This window comes from Phyllostomus hastatus, unplaced genomic scaffold (genome assembly GCF_019186645.2).
Source record: "Phyllostomus hastatus isolate PE091 unplaced genomic scaffold, TTU_PhHast_1.1 phas_contig_159, whole genome shotgun sequence".
Taxonomy (NCBI): domain Eukaryota; kingdom Metazoa; phylum Chordata; class Mammalia; order Chiroptera; family Phyllostomidae; genus Phyllostomus; species Phyllostomus hastatus.
The window spans coordinates 22425114-22443397 of record NW_025333640.1 but is presented as its reverse complement, the minus strand read 5'-3'; the positions used below and the strand labels follow the sequence as shown (position 1 = coordinate 22443397).

The 18284-nt window shown below is 45.3% G+C and overlaps 1 protein-coding gene across 1 annotated transcript in view; it reads right to left on the bottom strand.

Annotated features, from left to right (window-relative positions):
* Positions 1–753: 753 nt before the first annotated feature.
* TMEM154 (transmembrane protein 154) overlaps positions 754–18284 on the bottom strand; it is a 40757-nt gene continuing 23226 nt past the window's right edge. The window contains exons 4-7 of the mRNA XM_045831508.1: positions 17523–17550; positions 16230–16315; positions 14367–14424; positions 754–4309 (exon numbers count right to left, since the gene is read on the bottom strand). Coding sequence (XP_045687464.1) covers positions 4294–4309; positions 14367–14424; positions 16230–16315; positions 17523–17550 — 188 coding nt within the window. The 3' untranslated portion in view covers positions 754–4293. The remainder of the gene's footprint in view (positions 4310–14366; positions 14425–16229; positions 16316–17522; positions 17551–18284) is intronic.

Genomic DNA, 18284 nt, shown 5'->3' with positions numbered 1-18284 from the left:
ATTTTTAGAGAGAGTGGAAGGGAGAGAGAGAGAGGGAGAGAAACATCAATCGGCTTCCTCTCGCAGGACCCCAACTGGGGACCCAACCCACAACCCAGGCATGTGCCCTGACTGGGAATCGAACTAGCGAACTTTCGGTTCACAGGCCAGCACTCAGTCCACTGAGCCACACCAGCCAGCACTATTCTCACTTAACTTTAAAAGCAAGATGCACACATACTAACTTATTACTGATCTACTAGATTAGTTTTTAACTTGTTGATTAACTGCAATCTCTACTCTTTCCGAAAGCTGGCACTTGTTAAACTTGTGGAATTTTCACATGTTCCTGATGTTATTTATAATTTCAGGGGTTCACCTAAGTCAGTAATACAGTGATCACACTCACTGATCTTCACACGTTGCTCACTGTTTGTAGTATCCGTGTCCCATTTGTTCAGTCCATCGATGCCGACCAAACAAGTGAGAAGTGTGAAGAGTATGCTTTTTGTAGAGTGCCCAACTGCTCAGCTATGAAGTACCAAAGGCCAGTGACGACACTGTGAGGTGAGCGCAGCAGTCATGATGAACTGAGCCCCCTGTGCCTGCAGTTCCACTGCAAAAGGAACACGTCCCCCTTTGGTTGTCTTCAACAGTTCAATGTTATGGTTCTAATTTTGTACAGAACTGAAATTAGAGTATTCATGTGATGGTAAGCACTTTTGGTTTAGAAATTTAACTTCTTAAATGATCATTTCAAAAAGAGCTGAAATCTATAGGGTTGGTAAAAAAAATTTTATTTTATATAATTGTATGGATTTCTCTCTCATGAACATAACATATTATTTAGAAAAGGTAACATGGCAAAAATAACAAAACAAAAAAACCCACCAGTTATCTACAAATAGCCACCCCCAGAAGGATAAAATTTTGGTGCTAGACAAGGCAGTATCAGGCAAGGTCACGGAGATAATAATAATAATAATAACAATAATTGGTTGCTTGGGTTCTGAAAATTATTAGTAACCAATTTGAATAATTCTGCTCCAACTAATATACAGTGACTCTTCTGCTTATTGTAAGATAAAAAATAATACTGTATGAGAGAAGCTACTCTGGACTGCCTAATAGAAATATTAAATGGAAACCCCAGAATTTATCCTGAGTGTCTTCTGAGTGTGAAAAAGTATCACGTGTAAATTTTTTAAATTTTAAATTTCAATCTTTTACCCACGCTGAGAATTTTAGTGGGGTCTTCTCAGCATGAAACCGTGTCTCATCCCTTCACCATATTCAGAATCGGCACTAATTCTGACAGAGGTTGAAATTAGCGTCTACATTTTATGTTCACTCGACATAGCGCCTTCTCTCAGAGCTGGTGAAAATGAATTGTTGAAACATACAAAATGAAAAATGGACAAAATATTTTTTAAAGAAACTATCTGCATTGCTAGAGCTACAAGGATGTCCATACAAGCGTCTGTCACCCCCTGGGTGTCACGGCCAACCCAAGCCGTGTGCTTGTGTTTAGGCGACCATGGCCTTCCCAGGGAGAGAAGTCACATCACTGAGTTAGGATAGTTATTTTTACACACTTATTAAAACAAGTTTCTTGAGGAGTTCAACTAGGCAATGTTGTTAACCTGGTGTGCTTAAAGTGTACAAAAATGCTACAAAATATATATATTTTTAAGTATTCTAAAGTCAGGTTTTGCTCTGATTGGCTACCTAATTTGGGCCAATGAGATTTTTTTTACTAACAATCTGAAACATAAAATTAAGTTTGTTTTTTTTAAAATGTTTTAAGTATCATGAATCTATGATGCCAACGGATTGGAACAGTCGTACACCTGCAGGGCGCTGGAAGTGGCTCTCGGCTGGGCCGACCCACACCAATGACTTTGAGAAGAGCCGTGTACAGTGGACAATTATAGAAGTTAGTGCGTCTTTCCATTATAAACTCAATGACTTGTTGCTGAAGTCTGGCTTCCTCTGGGATTTGAAATTATTTTAAATACTGAGTAAGGACAATTTTATCCTTTAAAATATTGCTTCATCAAACGAGATTCCAAGACTCTTAAACACCTCAGAACTTTTAAAGTCCATTATTTGATTGGGCCGGGTGGAGTTTACGGGTCAAAGTGTTCAGCTGGAATCTCAGCTACCCAGAGAGAGAGAGAACGGAGACCCTTCTGAGAGCCCGATGCTGATGAGGAACATGCTCAGAGAAACCACGTGGGCAGAATGGTGACTCAGAAAGGGGCGATTTGGGCACCTGAGAGTCCCTGTGGACCACAAGGTAAATATGAATATGTACCACAGCACTGGAAACAAAAACGGCATATTAGGATGTCCCAAAGAGATATGACAGAGGTCTCTGTTGAAGTTAGATATCAGGAAGGTGTCGCTTGCCCTGCTCTGTGCAGTGTGGGACGGCATACCGACAGTGGTCGAACAACCCCAGGTCTGCCCTTCACTGTGTGGACCGGCCTCCCCGGTTTGGGTCCCTGCGTTCAGAAGTAGGAGCTTAGTTCAGAAGGCAAGTCCTAGTTCACTGCATTCAGAAAGGGAGGAGGGGCCAGTTTTTGTTACGCATTCAAGGCAGCCTTTCAAACACAAGACCCAAAATCCAGCGGCAAATGCTTGGTAAACCTCCTCTTCCTTTGGTTGATATGCGAGGAGTAAAATAAATAAAGCTTTTTATTCTCTGTTTCTTTCCTGGAATACAGTGTCAGGTGTCGTAGAGGACCTGAGGGGCTCCCATTTGCTCGACTGCTCTAAAGGTCTGAGTCTGAACACCAAGGATTACGTGGAGATCGATTTTGCGTGAGTGGGAGAGAGAAACAGGCCCTTCCTCGCGTGGCACCACTGCTTCTAGCGCAAGGATGTGTCAGGATGGGCAGGGTAGGACAAGTGGGAATCTAGTTACAATTAGCATTTTGGACTACAAATATGGCCACTGTTTGGACTGCAAGTGATATGGCAACCGAACTCTGACCCAGAAGAGGTGACTGACATCAGACCAGGAGCCACCAATGCTAAGTTGCTTCTTTGTTCACCAAGAACCAATCCTTGGCTCCCGCGCGAAGTCCAGCCATATAAAACTCCCAGCCTTTCCCATCTCCTGTGCGGTCTTTTCTTAGCCCCTTCTCTGGGCGGGGAAAACGTTGCCCGGAAGCACAAACTTCCAAAATAAAGCTCATCTGCCTGTTTCCATGGCTAATTGGCTGTTTATTTCCTCGGCGGGGTCTAAGAAAACCTTACAGGATGTCCACACAGAGCACGCAGAAATCGCAGAGAACGTCATCTCTGATGGGCCGATGGTGGCCGGAGAGCAGGGTGGAGGAGGATCCGAGGCTTGTTCCAACTTAGCAAGAAAGACCTCTGAGGTGGCAAGTGATGTCCGCCACGGGCACAGGTATTTCCTATTCCCCTTTTGTTTGTTTCCAGTGACCTTAAAGATCTCAGAGACGAACAATACCAGCTGACAGATGACCCCCACCTACGCACACTCCCTACCCACACGCATGCCAGGGAGCTGGAGTGACAGCAAGAATGAGCTTGGGGGAAACGTGAACAAGTAGCTGATTTTGGCTGATACCGAAACGTTTGCTCTTTCACTGGAGATTCCTCTTCCTCTGAGAAGTTCCCAGGAGTGACTGGATCTGGCCAAAGGGGGTCTACAAGACACCCAACAACATCTCAGGACTGTGGGCGCTCCCTGTGTCTTCTTGGCTGGCAGAGAGGACTTTGTCAACCTCTACCCTGGTATGTACAGTAAAACACTTCTATCGTTTGTTTGCATTGTTTGACTCACCTTGAGAATAGGTCCTGCCAGATGCACGTGACCTATCAAAGCACTTGACTAATCAGAGGAAATTATCCAAAGCTAATTAGGTAACAATGAGACCCAGAAGGAAACCATAGATAAAACAGCTTCCTGGTTTGAACCCTGAGGAATGAAGCAGAGAGGTAACAGGGATGCCGCCTAGAGCAGAGATCAGAGCCCAGCTGCGGGAGTGCATCAGCGAGAGCCCGGCAGAGGCCGAGGCCTCTGGTCCTACGGCGCCTCCACCCTCGGCGATGGACGTCAGCCAGGCGTCTTCCTCCGCCTTCTCAGGAGCACATTCTTCCAAGTACAGGTGATGCCATCGTGAGGAGGAGTGGGTGGGCGTTGGAAGAAACAGCGGGAGATTCTTGCGTCTATGTTGATTTGAAATTAATTAAATTTGTATCCTCTTCATCCTCCGTTGGCAGGCCCTGCAGGCTCCCTCCGGAGCTGCTTCTCTTGGAACACATGAGCCCCGTTCAGTTTTAGGATTCGTTGTCACTGTAAAAAACAGAACAAGAGTGTATTTCCAAGAAGCCACTGAGAGCTGGTCACTCCACTAGAGAGGCGAATCAAGAGAACACAAACAGTCAGGAAGCCAACAGCGTCCAGTTGACAACTTCCAAAGCAAAGGCCTGTCTGGATTTTACATTTGACCCCTGAGAAGAAAATCCATGAAGGCCAAGAAATAATCCCTGACTGTTGCCCTAATACCCTCCCCTAGCGCCGACATGGAGCAAACCAGATGGAGTCAGGGATCCCCCCTTTAATTAAATCTAATCCCATTCACTATGAATAAATGCCAAACTGTCCTTTTCCCCCTTTCTAAAAAATTTCCATGTGCTGTTTTCCCTGAAGAGTGTGTGATCTTGGCGTGTTTTCAAAAGCCCATTTTGTTCATATCCACAGGATCTGGAGATGCCTTCTCCACGTCATTTAGAATCTAGTCATCAGGCACCCCGGGGTGTGCATAGACATAAATTATGGACGTGGTGTTTGGACACGACCATGCTGGCTGGCTAACGTGTGCTTTTGTTTCTAACTTGGCTAGCTCTGCCACAGTCTGGCTCTGCAGCTTTTTCCCAGCTGGACTGTGCCACCACCCACGTCTCCTGGAAGGCAGGCCACTCTACCTCTTCTCGGCATCTCTTTTTAGTTTGTGCGCCTTCACTCAACTCCCAGGACACCTCTGCTGGAGGGACCTCTGTTTCCAAGGCAGAGCCTGAATGATAATGATCAACACCACCTGGTCTCTCCTTAGCTCATAAACACGTCTAGTCCGCCACGGACTCTGCTCTTCTCACTCCTGCGTCAGAGCTCTCCTGCCCAGTGCAACAGCACGTGTTTCCAGAGAGGACTCTGAGCAGCCGGGTCCGGAAAAAGGGAGGGGAGCAGTGTGTGCATGTGTGGGTGTCTGTGTTTGTGTTATGGCGATGAGGAAGAAGCTGTGATAAGGAGGGGCAAACAATGGGAAAGGGAAGGCCGACATTGTCAAAAGGACGACTTCTGTGGCAAACCTTATTTAAAATGGAAACTGAATTGAAAACTAGGACACGTTTTTTTTAATCTGTAGAGTAGATGTAACAATTCACTTAAGTCACTCCGGGCAACTCTTAACCTGGGCGAGGAGGTATCGTTTCTTGGAAATTGGGTGGTAGCAAGATAATATTTCTAAGGTCCAGAGTTCATCTCCACAGAGCACAAGGCTCTGAGTTGCATGTTTTACTTTTGTGGTTTTACCTTGAAGTTTCTGCCCCTCTGAGCAGGGCATATTACAGAGCCACGTGGGAACGGGCTCAGTGTTTCCTTCGTCCGCTGCACTGACCTGTGCCCAGCAGTCACAATAGAAGTAACTTTTAAAATTAATTAAATAATAACACCAATCCATATTCATTGTTGAAAAACAGAAAATACAAATAAACGAAACAAGAATACTAACAATCTTGCCCTGGCTGGTGTGGCTCAGTGGGTTGAGCACGCCTGCAAACCACAAGGCTGTAGGTTTGATTCCTGGTTGGGGCACATGCCTGTGTTTGGGCCAGATCCCCAGGTGGGGGCCTGGGAGAGGCAACCGACTGATGTTTCTCTCTCACATCCATGTTTCTCTCCCTCTCTTTCTCCCTGACTTCCCCTCTCTCTAAAAAATAAATCTTTTAAAAAATCACTTCAAAAAGAATACCAAGAATCCCACTACAGTTAACATTTTGCTATATACTCTTCCAAACTTCTTTTCTGTGATAATGACGTATTCTTTTTGTACAAAATGGGACCATATTATGCACATTATGCGATACTCTGTTACTCACTTTGATTCACATGTAGGCATCTTTCCTGTTAGTAAATATAAAATATCTTTTTAGTGGCTACAGAGAATTTCATTGTCTCATGAGACGAAAGAATCTTTTTAAACCCATAGCTTTACTGTTAAATGTGTAGGCTGTTTGCAATTTTTCGTTTTTATTTATTATAAAATTGCTGCACACTTCCAATGACTAACCTTTGCATAAGTATCTAGGAGAGGAATTGCTGAGTTGACATGTACAAAATGTTGCAACCTGACCAGCCTGCTGTCGCATTACCCCCTTCTCTAGAAACTCGGTTCAGTCTACCTCCCCCCGGCACTTCACTGCAGGGAAATGCCCATTTCCGCTCGGCCTCTCCAGCACTGGGTATTATCGTTTTCACTTTTTGGTAAATCTAATAGGTGAAACTATTATAGTATTTACCTTTACTTTTTTATTATTGTTTATTACTCAGAAGAATAAACATTTTTTCAAAGCTCTATCAGTAATTTTAGTTTCTTCATTTTCTGGATTGCTTATCGATATTGTTTGCTGATATTTAAAATGAGACAATTATTTGTATTAGTTTGGGTATTAATAATAATATTTTTGTTCATCATATGGATTTCTCAAGTTTGTCATCTTCCTCCTACTTTTGTGTATGGTGGTGTCTGAAGTGCAGAAAATTTGAGTTTTTACTGCAGTTCATCATTTTCTGATGTGGATTCTGACCACACGTGTCAGGCTTTCACACCAGTCCCCACCTTAAAGTTATAATATTTACCTACATTTTTCCTGAAGTTTTCTTTATTTTTAATGCTAAAATTTATCTGGGGTCTATTTAATCTAAGTATGAGGTAGAGTTCTAAATATCCCCCTCAAATATCAGTTGTCCTGAGACTATTTATTGAATAATCACTGCCTATGAAAGGCTACATTTATACTATATTAAAGGTTTGGATACACCGGAGGCTTTTTTTTATTATCCAATTCTATTCCATTAATGATTCTTATTTGGTTCTGGGAGTACATCGCGTCAGCTAGAGGTGCACGCTCCCTGCGACTCCGGCCCCCGCCCTGACTCACAGCTGTTCTCCTTCCTTCTCTGAGAATCGCCCGGGCCGCTTATGCACAGTGGTTCTTCCAGACGAACTGTCCCTTGGGATAGTTAAGAGACAGGTTGAACCGAAAATGATCATTTTTATACGGTTGAATCTTTCATCCAGGAACACAGTATGCCTCTCTCCACTTGTTTAACTCTTTTACATCCCTCGATTAAGATGTGAACAATTCCTGTTCACATTCCCCATGCATTTTTTGGTTACGTTTACACCTGGCTGTTTCACATCTTGTGTCGCTTTTATGGCATCACTAACGCTAGTCTTTGCTGACAGCTGGTCTGTCAGCCTGGTAGACAGGACATAGGGTCAGGTGTCTCTTAACCTCAGTTTTCTGTTCTCATCATATCTGCAAAACATGCATAACAATACCACGTACTTCGCAGGGCTGTTGTAAAGAATAAACGAGAAAATGGAGGTAAAGCACTGTGCCCCAGGCTTGATGTACAGACACAATCTTATTTGGAAGATTCTATACCAGCAAATACTTGTCTATTAAACAGGGGCTCCAATATTGCTTCAAATATCCAAAGGCTTTTTAAAAACCATCCTCCAAAACAAACTTTCCATTTCTGAGCACAGTGCACTTAAACGCGGTCTGTTTAAAATGCTCTACAAGCAGTTCGAAGGCTTAGCGAGTGGCACTGTCCACCCACCAACCAGAGCACAGTTACTTTAAGCACCAAAGAGCAAAGGAGCTCACACCTACCTAGCGCTTCCTGCTGCATAGATCTGTGGACCCTGAGCACATGACAGACTGTGCCGCCCAGGGGGCAGTCCCAATGTGGGTACAAGCATCGTGTGATTTCTAGTGTTGCGACTCACATGCAAACTTTCGCTGGTGGCACGATGGCCTGATGCTGGGAAGTCAGCAGCCCGAGGTCCGGCCTGCTCTCTGAGCCCGCAGGCCTTTTCTCTCTCCCCTGCTCACTCCTGTACACAGTGAGTCCTGTTTCCTGCTGTCCCTGTGGCTATTTACCTTCTCTGTGAAAGAATCAAATAAGCCCAGACGTTTTCAACTCTGGCAAATTCTAGAGTTCCCTGTTAAAATATCTTGGCAAACCGTCACAGTGTTGCAACAAATAAAATAAGTGATCTTGCTTCAAACCTCTATTGCTTGCCTTGATGTTAATTTGTAAGGTCTTAGTTAACTTACTTATGAGAGTGGCATTAGTGAGTAATTTTTCTTGGAGTGTTATATTTTAAGAATATGGGACAGCTTTCCCAACAGCCTGCGTAGTGACAAGCCTACAAACAGGAAAAATGAATTGATTAAAAAGCACCACCTGATTATTTTTAAGAAAGCACTTCACTGGAATGCCACCAGTTAAAGGAGGACGGATGCAACTCTGACACCTTGTTTCATGACGGCCCCTCGGTTTCAGTGAGGGTCAGATAAGCCATCCCTGTTCTCCCAACCAGTGTGTCTTGTAACAATCCTTCCTTATGCCCACAGTTAACGTGTCCTTTCTCCGAAGACGGCCATGAACCTATGGGAAACCTTTCTTGAGATAGGGTGCTCCCTAACTGGGTGTTTGGAGAGTGCGTTTTTTCGGTTTAGCACAAAGTCACATAACGATTTGATCACGCTCCCTTTCTCTGCATCAGTGTAACACCCCTTCTCCTTCCAGAAAGAGGCCTGGCCCAGGTGAAGTTACAGAGGTCACACATCTGTGCAACATCAGCGTCAGGCCTAGAATTAGTCCAAGACACATAGATCATTCCCTTAGTGTAGACATAATCTGGGCCACTATTCAAGCAATGCTGCAGTTTATTAAATTTAGTACATCTTCCCTCCCCCGCTCCCCCACACACCTGCATTTTAACAATGTTACTTGAGGTTATCATCTTGTAGCATTATAAACTGTTACTTTGTATCCCTCACAATACTTAGCTTCGATTTGAGGGAAGCCAGTTGACGCTTAATACACTTAACATTCAATACTTCTCGATTTATCAATGAGTTTTGAGGAACTAGAGAAGAAGAAAGAAACTCACAAAGAGAATAATTGGAAGTGGCCACAGAGATTTAGCTGAGTGGAGAGGCAGTTCATACAAAACAGTTAATACAAATCAACTGTTTTCTTGCAATTAATGGTTCAGGTCTTGTCAATGACCGCACTAGATGATGAGGGCGTCACCCGCCAAACACTTTCCTAGATGCACCTGATGGCTGCTGGACTTCTGCTGCTTTTTTTTTCCTCAAAATTTTCCTTTAATTTATGGAATAGCTCTCTTATTTTAACTAATTAAAAAAAAAGAAAATGGAAAATGCAGTTTTAAAAGAAATTTTCTCTAGATTAACCTTTGTCATAAATTCATTATATAAACTTAGAGAAGTTAATTAATTAACCTCTGTGAGTTCCAGGTGTAGTGAAAGGAATTATTTCATTTTTCTAACTGGTTGTCTTGGCATAATGTAGACAGTGTCAGACACATAGCAGGGACTCAATAAATATATTTTGAAAAACTACATCAACAATTGTACTTTCTCCAAAAACAAACAAACAAAAAAAAGACAAAGAGAAGGGGAGAAATAGGAATAAATTCAAAGTATAGTATATTAAATGAACATGGATTTTCTGAAAAGTATTGAAGTGATTCACTTTTTTAAAGATTTTATTTGTTTGTTCTTAGAGAGAGGGGTAGGGAAGGAGGAAGAGGGGAGAGGAACTTCGATGTGAGAGAGAAACATCGATCAGCTGCCCCCTCTCATGCGCTGACCAGGGACCGAACCCGCAACCCAGTCAGGTGCCATGACCCAGAATCAAACCAGCGACCCTTTGCTTTTGAGGGATGACACCTAACCCACTGAGCCACATGGGCGAGGGCAGTGATTCATTTTTATAATGTCATTGAGCTCAGCTATGAATCAATACAGTAAACAATGGAGCTATTACAAGGCCAGAACAGGTATACTGTTATTTACATTCTCTGACGAATTTCTAGGTACTAGGGCATTGGGCGTATAGAAAATGCTATAGAAACGTCTTATTGTTGTCACTATGGTACTTACCAAGTTATAAATCCACTCGGATGGACCCTAATGTAATTTTCCCCTAGTCTTCCCCAATGCTGTTACTCAGGATAAAACTATCACTGTGGCCAGCAGGCATGAAGGGAAAGAAGGTGGGCACGTGGCTAATATTTGCAACTTCTTTTCTGTGGCTGTCCACCTAAGCGTACAGGGGCAGAGACACCACGCCTTCGGGAAACTAACCACAAAGGCCTCAGGGAGAAGGGAGAGGCCAGCCAGCACAGTAACAAAAAGGACTCTATCCATCTTGCTTTCATCACTCTCCAGTGACCTTCGGGGAAGGTGTGGCGAGGGTTAGGGGAGACAGAGCGGGAGTGCGTCCTTTACAGAGAGTGTAAACACAGATTAAACCAACTCAGTGGGGCTGGTTTTTTGTTTTTTTTTTTGTTTTTTTTTTTTGTTATCACCGTGGGCTGGCAACGCTCACCAGCGTCAGTGAAGCCACTCTCTCTGAGTCTAAGGCAGACAGGCCTCGCCCACTGCCCAGCCCACCCCTTGGACACCATTCCACGGACACTGTCCCCAGAACCTCAGACAAAGCCTGGCATATACTAGGTATGACTTACAGAGAAAGGTGTTCATGTAAGAAATGAGAATATAGAACTCCTTCTCCCCTATAATTCCTTTGTCTTTTCCTATTGTTTTTTTTAAAAAACATGAAAACCATACCATACAGTTTCCATAACACTTTGTACACCTCTGGCCCTTATTTAAATCCTAGGCAAAATTTTAGATTTCACAGCTCAAGGGGAAAAACGTCCCTTCCCTGAGGATAGGGCCGGCCAACGGGATGTGTGGGGAGTTCTGAAAGGCCTGAGAGGATGGCCCCCAACAAGAGAAGCTGGAGGAGTTGAACCTTCTTTCTGCAGTGTGGTGCATGAGGTATAGGGTGGTGACCAGATCGACTCCCCCCGCCCCCCACCCAAAGCACAACAGACTCTGTATAACAGAGCTTCTATGTCAGGGTGACGTCCTAGCATCAAGAAGGCCTGAACCCTGTCAATAGGTTCCAGAAGTCTTAATTAGCAGGGGGATGGGGAAGGGTGTTTTATACCGAGTTCGATCCTCAGAGACTATTACACACTTTCTGGAGCATCAGTGTGACCTGTGCACTGCTTACATGGTAGAGGAAGGTGACTCACACGGATCAAGGCCGAAGGGGAACTTTGGGGGTAATGGTGTGTCAAAGAGGGTTGATTGATTGTAACAAACAGACCACTCTGGTGGGGGAGGTCACTAGTGGGGGAAATCTCTGTACTTTCCGCTCCATTTTGCCGTGAACCTAAACTGCTCTAAAATATAGTCTCAAAAAAAAAAAAAGCCAGTTGGGGAAAGAGGCAAAGCTGCTGCCAGAGCATCAGAGAATTCACTCCATTTGCATAGTGGTTGAAGACCTACAAAGTGGTGTTTTCCTCTCTTGTGATCCTGTGAAACTGCATGAACAGGTGTGTTCGTTCCATTGTTCAAGATAAAGAACCTGAAGCTCAGAGGGTAAAGTCACTTGTCCTTTTCTGAGGAACAAATGGCCGTCAAGCCAGGTCTTAAAACTAATGTTCTGATTCTCAGCCCAATGACCTATACACCCTCCACCTGTGCTTCTCAGGGTTCACATGCTCTTAGAGAAAAGAACAAATCTTATTCCTGTCCTCGATTAGACATTCAGACTAGGGAAGGCCTGAGATGAGGAACCCTAACGAGAAAAGGCTGAGTCTTCTTCGAGTACACGGCGGTGCATTCGGGGTGGGTGGTGGCCAAACCCAGTGACCATGTCACCGACTGTCCGTGTGATTAAGATGGTAGTAGGAGACAGAAATGCAAATGAAATCACAACAGAAAGGAAAAATCATCCAAACTATAAAATAATCCAAACTATACGACGCTATACAGGCATATCCTTTGAAAAACTCCATACAAGTAAAAGGACTATTCGGAAATCATCAACATGAATGGGCCTATGCTTGTAGTGGAGAGGAATTGAAAGTCTCCAGATCATTCCTAGACGATAAAACCAATTCCTGATTTCTCAGGATTGGCAAGATTCAAAAAGAAGTCACTGGGGAAACCAGGTGCCAAAATAATACCCCAGCCAACAATACCCACGTGCCTGGGCCTGAGGACCCAGCCTCATTGGCCCAAAGACAGTGAGTTTGTGTATCTCAATTTAAATTTATTAAGAATAATAACCAACACTTCCTGAGAATGTATTTTATGCCAGGCTTTGTTCTAAGTGTTTTGTACTTCTCTTAGTTTTTACTGAATAAAAATTAAATTTGTTTTGCAATATGGTAATGCCCTTTGAAGTAACCAGCAAGTGCCCACGGTGCCAGACGTGGGGCCTGCCGCTCCGGTTCTGCCGCCGGTGCCAGCTTCGCAGAGAAGGGGTGAGGGGAGGGCCTGGCTGTCGCCCCGAGAATTAAAGCCAGGCCATTGCGAACCCACCAAGGAATGCACACATTCCCTTGAAAAACAATAATTTATCATGAAGCAGCTCTCCAAATAAATTAAGGAATTTTTTTTTTTTGCCTTATGGGCAGAAATGAGCTAGAGTTCATATCTAAGACCAACCTCTTAATATTTCAGAAATACAATTTCTAAGGAACTTTGTCCATCATACATTTCTCTAACGCTATGTTTCTCCAATGTCGCCAATAATTTCAGAAAACAAGAGACAGACAGGTATATGGAAACTACTGACATTCACATCCTCCGGCGGCACCCATGGGAGACGCAGGAATAAGGCATTTCTAGGGTTTGGGAGGTGACCTGAGCCCTATCCTGGACAGACACAGCAGCTCATTTTTAGGTTAGGTAAAAATGCAGGGAAAATATTCCTTCGTAATATCCTTTGTCAGACTCCTCCTAACAATTTTGTTTCTTTTATCTGCTTGTAAACATCTGGTATCTCATTCAAATAAGATAGAATCTTTTCTGAACCAGCAATACGTGTTAACAGGCAAACACCTGGGGAGGTAACAGTATCTGCCGTCTGCAAGGAGCTACACACCCCCACCTCAGAGCTGAGGTTTGGTCGTGGGGGGTTGTTGTGGGGACGCATGCAGAGTGGTGACTTCATAGGTGAGGTTTAGGGGAAGAGGCAGAATAAGGATCCAACGAAAGGACAAACATGTGACCGCTCCAGTCTGTCCCTGCAACGCTCGGACCTCAGGGACCCCCAGAGAGCAGAGACTGCCCGCGGGAAGCACAGAAAATGATCGGCACGGGGCCTCTGGTTAACATGAAGGGGGAGAAGGTGGCTGGTGTTTATCCTGCTCTGAAAGTTTATTCTGTTTATTCCGACAGAAATGGAATATCCTGGTCCTGGGCTCAGTCAAATTCTCTGCTCGCCGGTCATCTCGAGCCACCTCCTCAGCGGGTCAGGGCCTTCCAAAGGACAGCCAGCCCTGCTCCTCCTCAAGTCCCCGACGACGTGCTGTATGGCCCCTCCCGCTTCCTGCGAGCTCCTCCCACATCTTGATGAAACAAGTCCCCATCAAAAACACCCAAACCCGGTAATTTCTACCCTCACAAAATGTAATTTAAATGGGATTGTAGAGTGCTAAAAGGCACCCAAGCCCTGATGCCCTTAAATTTTCTATCAAGCAGAGCCACCTAGTGGTAGAATGGAATGCTTTTTTAATTTCTCATTTAACTTCCCTCGTTTAACAATCCCATCCCGGTAGGGTTTGTTTCCTTCCTCCCTCCCTTGCTTTTCTAGATATTCATTACTGATTCTTATTCCCAGCTACCCTCTTTGAGGCCATCACCTCCCTCTATTTTCCTTACTGAGCATCTACTCATCCGACATAAACAAACCTACAGTTCGTGATAATCAGAAGGTTTTATGATGAAAACAGGAGCCTACTGAACAGTCAGTGCCTCTTCAGAAGGGCAAGAAAATGCCAACACTATATTATTTCTAAAAATAAAGAGTAACTATTTACTTTGTACCTTTCTAGTTTCCATCCCTCACACTTCCTTTTCTCCACACCACACACACATGCAGCCTGGTAAAATGTCACGTAAAATTTACAGGCACCCAGAAGGTGAGCCAAAGTGCTCCACTGTGGTCCCCAGTGCCCTTCCCCCATACACAGAGAATCTACGGGAGAAATTAGAAGTACCTGGGGCTGTGGTTTGATTCCTTTTCTTCTTTCACGGTAGGCAAACACTCACTATCGGCTAGGACAGAACAAAAGCAAATACATGGTGAGTCCCTGAAGCTCTATTTTCTGTCCACAGAACTCAGACAAGCAAACCTCCCATTCCCCCAGCCTGTGTGGTCCCGTGTGCAGACACGGCCTCCCCGGGGAGGCCCAGGGGTGCCAAGGTGAGTGGGGGCAATGCTCTGGGTGTGGAAAAGGCACTGGTAGCACAGATCGATAGGACTTCAGGGTGCTTCTGGCCCCGTGGGAGAGGGCCCCTTCCCCTCGGTTTGGCCATCCTGGCCCTGAAGAGCCCCTCTGTGGCTCCAAAAGCTAGAATCCGCACAGTTCTGGACAGACCCTGCAGTGAGGTGGCTTCCCCCGAGGTCCGGATGTGCGCGGGACGGTGCCCGTTGGGACCCACGATCAGACAGAAGCGGGCGGAGTGGGGAGCTGATAACCTCGGAGAGGTCCGAGTTCTCCCCCCTCACACCGTGACTATTTTTAGGGGGCATAAAGGGCAACTGGGTCTGTCACCTGTGTGTCAAAACAATTCCGCTTCAGTGTGCAACAGAAATCCCCCCCACTTTATGATTGAATGAGTGTAACAGGATCATGATTTTGTATTAAAATGACCTCAGGAACAGAAGGAAATACACCAAGATTTTAAGAGAGGTCATCTTTGGGTGGGGGAATTCTTTTCTTTCCATTTTTTGTTTGAATTTTACTAATTCAAACCTAGTTCTACTGTGTACGTATGTTACTTGTATGAACGAGTACAACAGTGAACCTACTTGAAGGGTTATCTCAATGACCCGCCCCCTTGCTCATGTGCTGCCCAGGGCCATCCTGCCCTCGGTGTTGGAGGATGAAAAACTGCTCAGAATTGCGCACGCTAGTTGAGTGGTGCCAATCTTTTGGGAAACTCATCTTGACGAGCCTCTGGTACAATAAATTCTGATAACAAATCTTTGGATTAGAGAAACTCCATTGTGCATTGCTGAATCTGACGACCTCCAGGGTATTTTTTAAGATAAACGTTAAAAACACAAACAATGCGACAGTATAAATAGTGGATATTATTAAGTTAGTCTGATTATTTAAAATATTTTTTTATTTTTAAAGAAATTTTAAAAAGAAAAAAACATCTGTCATTACTTGTAAGTCCAAATCTTAATTAAATAAAAGGTGAGGATCATATGCTACCGTTACTGCCAGGTACCAGTTGGAAACTAAGCTACTTGGCAATGTTTATACTATTGGTCCATGTCGGCGCTGCCAGATAGATCTCTCCACAGTGATGGAGACGGTCTAGATCTGCATGCGGTGATACAGCAGCCACGACCCACAAGTGGCTGCTGAGCACGCAAAATGTGGCTAAAGTGACTGAGAAAAAAACACATTTTAAATTTTACTTTTAAAAATTGAATGTGAAGAGCCACAAATGGCCAGTGTCTATTGCCACAGGCAGCACCCATCTCTGTCGATTGTAGCTGATAAAGTTTGTCACCACACACAGGTTAAAGTCACAGCTCTCTAAATATAAAGTGATGCCAGGTGCCAACTTTTTCCAGCACACTCAGATTTCCTTCCTTGAAAAAAGACCACTTTCTCCTTGAAAAAGGCCATCTGAAAAACTTCTACACAAACGCATGCAGGCGGCAACGATGCAATGAAGGGACTGAATATTTGAAACAGGCAGACCCAAGTGTATCATCTGCGGGTGCCAGAGCTTATGGGGACCGGACTCCCACTGTCCCACTCCAGGGTGAGGGAGCTTTCATGAAGCTGCCTCGGCCTTCTCGTACCACAGAGGACAGAAAAACCGAGGGCACCACGTACCATTTCTGTTCATGTTGTTCATCCACTTATCAAGCTCTTCCACTTCTATTTCCATAACAGACGGTGTGTCTTCCTCAAAAATTGGGCTAGAAAGAGAGCAAAAAGCTTGTTGAAAGAAAGAAAAAAATGTGTGGAGTGCTGAATGTCTGTGGGGGCACCAACAATATTGACTGTGAGGAAGAGGATCTTGATTCAGGGTCTTATACTCCAGGGTAGACTCAGCATGTGCTCTAGTCAAGTGTACCGAACCCTAGCAGGAAGGAAGGCTAAAAAACAAAACAAAACAAAACCCTTCACTTCTCACCAATCCAGAAACGGAGGGCGCACAACCCAGGCGTGGGCTGACAGGGAGGCCAGGAGACTCTGCTCCCCTGAAGGCACACAGGGAGCACACGGGGCTTCCACCACAGCGGGGCTGCTCCGGGGAGTTGCCACACTGGGCAACTTCGCCTGGCTTAGTTTCATTTCCCTTTCTTTGGGGTTTTTGAACAATGACCCCAAGTCAAGAAGTCACAGTCAACAGAATATTTGCATCACCTCCCCCTTCAATTCTCACACTTGGCTGTCTTGGAGAAAGGGGGCAGTTGCTTTCAGAGATCCACTGCCCTCACTTGCCAGGGTCTAGAGGGTGAGAGCGCCCCGTTAGGGGAAGGAAGCCCCCAGTTAGTGGAGGAGGTGGGGCTGGGGAGGAAGAGCGCCCGCTCAGAAGAGCTGTGAAGGTGCTACAGCCTGCAGAGGAAGTGAGCGGGGTGCCTGGGTAAGGCTGCTGGGGGTGGGGGAGCGGGCAGGAAGAGGAGGTGGGCATCGCTCTAGAACACTCATCCGGTTGAATCGTCTGTTTCCCTCCCTCTTCCCCTCCCTCCTCTGGGACCTCTCTTCCTCTCCTCTCTACTCCTCTTCTACTAGGGCTCGTCTCCCTTAATACCAGCCAAAGTATCTTCCCTGCTGATAAAAGTTTGAATCCAAACAAATGCACTGATGTCTTTGAAAAACGCCCAGGGTCCGAATATGTAACTACTGTGCATGTGGAATTGGTAGCAGCCCTCAGAAAAAGGTTCTTTTCCGAACACAGGACCCAGTCCTCAGCCCAGCTCTCCTTCTGGATTGAGGTTTGAGGACAGGGACATCCTTCCAAGGGCTGTAGGCCGCTGGGGGCTGTCTCCCAGGGCCCGGGAAGCAAGAGGTTCCCTCCAGGAACAAAAATTCTTGCAAAGGCAGGTGCCCCTCTAGTCTGCTCCTCTCCCTCACTCCCCGTCCCCACTGAGCTGGACTGGAGGGTGTGGGGGGACTCACAGTTTCAGGTTGTCGCTTCCCAGTTCATCTAAAAGAGAATAAATATAAAGGTCGCATTAGCTTTGTCTGTCTGCAACAACTTTTTAGTTCAACAACAGCCAAAATCTGCTTTACAAAGAGAACAAAAGGGTGTTAAGTAAATTGCATTTTTCAAGCAGCAACAGTGAACCTCTAAGTCGAACACGTGCCGACTGCCATATTGGAACGGGGTCCCACTCCATGTGCGATCTGCTTTCTTTCAGATAGGACAGTGCTCTGAGAGCGCTCACTTCAGATCAGATGTTCACCCCTCTCCGTCTGTTTTCTCACACGAAGAGAAAAGCAGTGTTGGGGGAAGGAGAAAGGGGTCTCATGAGAGGACGTGCTCCGTGGCCCTGAGCTCCAAAATGTCCCAGGTCAAAGCACTGCTTTCCATCTCCTGGTGACACAGCAAACGGAACGCCGTGTGACCGTCCCTGTGTCCCAGAGCAGGCTGTGGGCGCTCCATCTGGAACTCCCCTGGAACTCGCCTCGCACCTGCTCTTCGCACGGCTGGATCCCTCACTTCTGTTCTCACTGATACACTTTCCTCAGGGAGGCCGCCCCAACTCCTCTCTCTTGAAGGGGCCCATCTTTGCTGGTGTTCCCAGCTTAAGGCCTTGCTTGCTGCCTTCACTGCATTTGCCACAATTGGTCATGGATCGATTCATCTGTTTAACTCTCTTTACCTGTCTCTTCCAATAGACCACAGTTCCAAAAGGGCAGGCAGGGATCATGTCTGTC